The following is a 5,681-nucleotide window of genomic DNA, read 5'->3' on the forward strand; positions in this document are numbered from 1 at the left end:
TAGAGTGTGGGGGGGATAGGTCTCATTTTGTATCCTATCAGATAGAGTGGGGGGGGATAGGTCTCATTTTGTATCCTATCAGATAGAGTGGGGGGGATAGGTCTCATTTTGTATCCTATCAGACAGATAGAGTGGGGTAGGGTATAGGTCTCAGTCTATATTCTATCAGATAGAGTGTAGGGGATAGGTCTCATTTTGTATCCTATCAGATAGAGTGTGGGGGGATAGGTCTCATTTTGTATCCTATCAGATAGAGTGGTGGAGGGGATAAGTCTCATTCTGTATCCTATCAGATAGAGTGGGGGAGGGGATACGTCTCATTCTGTATCCTATCAGATAGAGTGGGGGAGGGGATAAGTCTCATTCTGTATCCTATCAGATAGAGTGGGGGTGGGGATATCCTATCAGATAGAGTGGGGGAGGGGATACGTCTCATTCTGTATGTTATCAGATAGAGTGGGGAGGGGATAGGTCTAATTCTGTATCCTATCAGATAGAGTGGAGGAGGTGATACGTCTAATTCTGTATCCTATCAGATAGAGTGGGGGAGGGGATACGTCTAATTCTGTATCCTATCAGATAGAGTGGGGGAGGTGATACGTCTAATTCTGTATCCTATCAGATAGAGTGGGGAGGTGATACGTCTAATTCTATATCCTATCAGATAGAGTGGTGGAGGTGATACGTCTAATTCTGTATCCTATCAGATAGAGTGGGGGAGGGGATAAGCCTCATTCTGTATCCTATCAGATAGAGTGGTGGAGGGGATAAGCCTCATTCTGTATCCTATCAGATAGAGTGGGGAGGGGATAAGCCTCATTCTGTATCCTATCAGATAGAGTGGGGGAGGGGATAAGCCTCATTCTATATCCTATCAGATAGAGTGGGGGAGGTGATAAGTCTAATTCTGTATCCTATCAGATAGAGTGGGGGAGGGGATAAGCCTCATTCTGTATCCTATCAGATAGAGTGGGGGAGGGGATAAGCCTCATTCTATATCCTATCAGATAGAGTGGGGAGGTGATAAGTCTAATTCTGTATCCTATCAGATAGAGTGGGGGAGGGGATACGTCTAATTCTGTATCCTATCAGATAGAGTGGGGGAGGGGATACGTCTAATTCTATATCCTATCAGATAGAGTGGGGTAGGGGATACGTCTAATTCTGTATCCTATCAGATACAGTGGGGGGAGAGGGAGAGGATGCTGGGTATTACATATATACACACTGTTCTATTAGAACCAATGGAAAGGATAGGTCACATTCTATATCCCTTCAGATAGAGAAATGGACAGGGAAAGAGAGGGATAGAATGGGTAAAAGAGAGAGATGGAGAGAGAAGGGAATAGAATGGGAAAGCAAGAGAGAGACGTGGGTTAGTGAGAGTAGTGGAACTTGGCCTGAGCTGAAGGCTGATTCTCTGTAGAGTATGGTTTCAGGGTTGTTTTCCCAGAATAGTGGGGTGGGTGCTCAAGCAAGCTCAGTTCCTCAGTGCCCCTCTCTCACTCTCTCTCTCTCTCTCTCTCTCTCTCTCTCTATCTCCCACTCCCTGCCACTTTCTCTTCTTCTTCTCACTCACTTTTCCCCACATTCCTCCTCTCTCTCCCCCTCCTGCGTCCTTACCTCCTGCTTCCACATCTCTCTCATGTCCCCATCTTTCATCCCCCCTGTTCCCCCTCTCTCTTTCTATATTTGAAGGGTTTTCCTCTCTCCCTGGCCAATACTGTATGCCCTGTGGTGTGTTGAATCTGTGGACAGAACATTCTGAGCAGGCAGAGAGAGGATAGGAGGCAGAGGAGGGTACTGGTGGGTGTGACCGCCCAGGCATAGGAAAACATAAATTATGAAATATACTCTCTCATTTCCCATATGCAGTTACTATGACGCCAGGTTCATGTTCTGAAGTATACTCTTTTGTACATGGTCTTTATTCTGCATTCTGTGCTCATTATTAAGGACTGGTGTGCGTGTGTGTGTGTGTGTGTGTGTGTGTGTGTGAGTGTGTGTGTGTGTGTGTGTGTGTGTGTGTGTGTGTGTGTGTGTGTGTGTGTGTGTGTGTGTGTGTGTGTGTGTGTGTGTGTGTGTGTGTGTGTGTGTGTGTGTGTGTGTGTGTGTGTGTGTGTGAGAGAGAATGCTGTACCTTCTTTAGACCTGTGTTGTTCCCTGGTTCTCCTCCCTCTCTCGTCCTTCTCCTCCCTCTCTATCCAGCGTCTGACCTGCTCCTCTCTCATCTTCAGAAACAAGATTCTCCTCTGGTCTTCACTCAGGGCCTCCAGAACCTCTGGGTCCACCCACATCTCCTGTAGGATCTGAGCCAGCATACTGTCTGATCCTAGATGAACTCCCTTCCTCTGGTGCTGTTGGGACTGTCTAAAATGTTGGTGCCGGCCTGGTTCAACAGAGGACTTTAAATCCCAACGTCTGGTGGATCTGGTACAGTCTCAATTCCAAAAGGCTGAAGAGTTCTCTTTCAACTTCTTAGACGTTCCCTCCGTTATGTTATATGACTTCTGCTGGGAGGGTGGATAGTCAATGATTCCTTGCTGGTATTCTAGAGCAGGAGAGAGTATATATATGTGATTAAAGCCATTCTCCTCAGTCTTTCCCTCTTTGGCTGTCCACCAACACAATTGTAGGTGTGTGTATGTGTCTGGTTCTGTGTGTGAGTAAATGTGTGTCCACTCCCTCTACTACCCCCCACACAGAGAACTGCCCTACTACTTTCAAACATTCAAAGGTAAACAGAGACCAGAGACCAACCCAGCTGGGTGGCAGAATGACTTTTTATGTAAACAGAGAGAGAATGGCAGAGAGAGACACACGCAGAACCTTAGCTTTATTTCCATTTTTGGATTTAGAGAGAGGGAGGGAGAAAACGAGGGAAACTGGCACTGTTTATCATTTTTTAGAGAGAGGGGAAGAGAAACAGAGAGAAACACAGAAACAGAGAGAGAAAAGGGGTGGAAGAGACTTTGCAACGAGAATAGCTATCTCTCATGACCAAAACAGAAGTGACGGGGAGATAACCAGCTATCTCTCATGACCAAAACAGAAGTGACAGGGAGATAACCAGCTATCTCTCATGACCAAAACAGAAGTGACGGGGAGATAACCAGCTATCGCTCATGACCAAAACAGAAGTGACGGGGAGATAACCAGCTATCTCTCATGACCAAAACAGAAGTGACGGGGAGATAACCAGCTATCTCTCATGACCAAAACAGAAGTGACGGGGAGATAACCAGCTATCGCTCATGACCAAAACAGAAGTGACGGGGAGATAACCAGCCATCTCTCCTGACCAAAACAGAAGTGACGGGGAGATAACCAGCCATCTCTCATGACCAAAACAGAAGAGAAGAGACAGAGAGATAACCAGAACTATGTTTCCCCCCTCGTAAGGCTCATGGTCACCCTACTTATGCTCAGATGAACACGCATACTGTTTTTAGAACATTATCAGCAGGTGAATGAGCAGGTGAATGAGATAATAATCAATAGTTATCCTCTTATATTACAACACAGAGGGACAGACCAACAACACTACCAACAACCACGTAATTGTACAGTCACAGAACATCAATGAAGAGAAAACAGTTACAACAACACTTTCTATCAGCTAATATATGGAATACCCCTACTATTTTCAACAGGTAAAGCACTGCAGGAATCGAACTCTGGTACAGATTAGACACATTACAGCTATTCTAACATCATTATAACAACATTATAACAACATAAAGACATGCACCAGTGTAACTAGAGACTAACAGGAACAGATGCTTGTAACACACTGGCCACGGCAGTAAGACACACAGACACACAAAGCAGGCAGTCGTGAATCTATGCCAGCATGTAAATACATTTAGGGTTTACCATCGTCACTGTTCACATAGAAAGAAAGAACAGGGGCAAAAAATACAAAATAGAGAGAGAAAGAGGATGTGTGTTTCATACTAAGGGAGATGTTTAAAAAGTGTTTAGTGGAGTTTTCAAACAGAGCCTGTTTTACTGAAACTGACAGAGAGGGGTTGTGAGAGTCAGATGAACTCAGACAAGAACAAGAAAATAAGAGAAACAAAACAAAAGCGAGAAAATGGTGAGGAAAAGCAAGTCGAGCGGAGAAACCCCCTGAGAAACCCCCTGAGAAACCCCTGAGAAACCCCTGAGAAACCCCCTGAGAACCCCCTGAGAAACCCCTGAGAACCCCCTGAGAACCCCCTTAGAAACCCCTGAGAACCCCCTGAGAAACCCAGCATACTTTACTTACTGTGACTGCTCAGCCTGTAGCATTAGCGACTTCGGTCCGTGTGTGTTACCCTGTGACTGACTGTATCTGGGTGACGTGTGTGTGTGTCTGAGTCTGTATGAGAGCGGTAGTAGTCTGTACAGTAGTCTGTACAGCCTTTATACTGGATATGAGTGGGTTGCAGTGACATCATAAAATTCCCTCCCTCCCTCCCTCCCTCCCTCCCTCCCTCCCTCCCTCCCTCCCTCCCTCCCTCCCTCCCTCCCTCCCTCCCTCCCTCCCTCCCTCCCTCCCTCCCTCCCTCCCTCTCTCTCTCTCTCTCGCTCTTTCTCTCAATTTCAATTCAATTTCAATTCAATTTAAGGGGCTTTATTGGCATGGGAAACGTATGTTTACATTGCCAAAGCAAGGGAAATATATAATAAACAAAAGTGAAATAAACAATACAAAATTAACAGTAAACATTACACTCACAAAAGTTCCAAAATAATTAAGACATTTCAAATGTCATATTATGTCTATATATGTCTCTCTCTCTCTCTCTCTCTCTCTCTCGCCCTCTTTCTCTCCTCCCTCTTTGAGGTGGAAATATCAGGAACTCTTACAGACAGGAAGAAGTATAATAACTTACTGTTAACAGGTCATTAATAAACATGATAACAATAGTAGTCATCATCAGGTGGCTGAGCCCAGCCATGACTGATCAGTATCTGGTAATGAAAGCCTTTGTGTTGTGATGTTTGGTTCCTGGTGCCGCCTCATGGCTTAAAGTCAATACACTGTTAACGCAAAACATGAACACAGTAAGAACATTTACAGTATACAACAATAACCATGTGCTGTAACTGTATGTTAGTTTGGGGTATTTAGAGCATGTCAATAAATGTTGGCTATGAGTCTTGATGAATAGAAGCAGGAAAAGGAAACAGAAAATATTTCAATCACTTACAGTACATTTAGATTGTAGCCCATAGCCAGCTCAAGGTCCTTTCCCTGTTTTGGTCGAGAAAGGTCAGCTAGGTCAAGGTAGTCTCAGGGAAAACCCAGACCTGCAACGCAACATGTAGGAGTTTTTGGGGAAACACAAAACACATTAGTCATAAACCAGCCAGCACAGGTTGGGACTTTTTCCAGGGCTGTCAGATAAAGATATGTTTCGACACACCTATTTGTGTGCACTCGGCCACTCACTACCAAGTAGATTTCCTTGCCTGGAAATGTCTTCCACGTTTTGCTGTAACCGTTTGATTCCTTGTCATTTAAATACAGTAATTATACAGTGATTAAGGATTGTAACAAAATCACATTCACGGAACAAAAAGTCGGTGTGTAAACTCTGACTGCTGGTCGCTGTGAAAAAATATACTTTCTATCCATTTTTCCACAAAAGCTGTGTAAACTGCTAAGAAAAGAAAAGTAGGTCAAGTGCATT

The 5,681-nt window shown here is 44.6% G+C and overlaps 1 protein-coding gene across 2 annotated transcripts in view; it reads right to left on the minus strand.

Moving 5' to 3' along the window:
• Positions 1-5,326, minus strand: part of zgc:92242 (SH2 domain-containing protein 4A) — a 9,724-nt gene extending 4,398 nt beyond the window's left edge. The window contains exons 1-3 of one of the 2 annotated variants that reach the window (XM_042303258.1): positions 5,199-5,326; positions 4,881-5,028; positions 2,141-2,551 (exon numbers count right to left, since the gene is read on the minus strand). In XM_042303258.1, coding sequence (XP_042159192.1) covers positions 2,141-2,321 — 181 coding nt within the window. In that variant the 5' untranslated portion in view covers positions 2,322-2,551; positions 4,881-5,028; positions 5,199-5,326. Of the gene's footprint in view, positions 1-2,140; positions 2,552-4,270; positions 4,407-4,880; positions 5,029-5,198 lie in introns of those variants that run through there. The other variant, XM_042303257.1, reaches the window with a different exon arrangement.
• Between the last annotated feature and the right edge of the window lie 355 nt (positions 5,327-5,681).

This window comes from Oncorhynchus tshawytscha, linkage group LG21 (genome assembly GCF_018296145.1).
Source record: "Oncorhynchus tshawytscha isolate Ot180627B linkage group LG21, Otsh_v2.0, whole genome shotgun sequence".
Taxonomy (NCBI): Eukaryota; Metazoa; Chordata; class Actinopteri; order Salmoniformes; family Salmonidae; genus Oncorhynchus; species Oncorhynchus tshawytscha.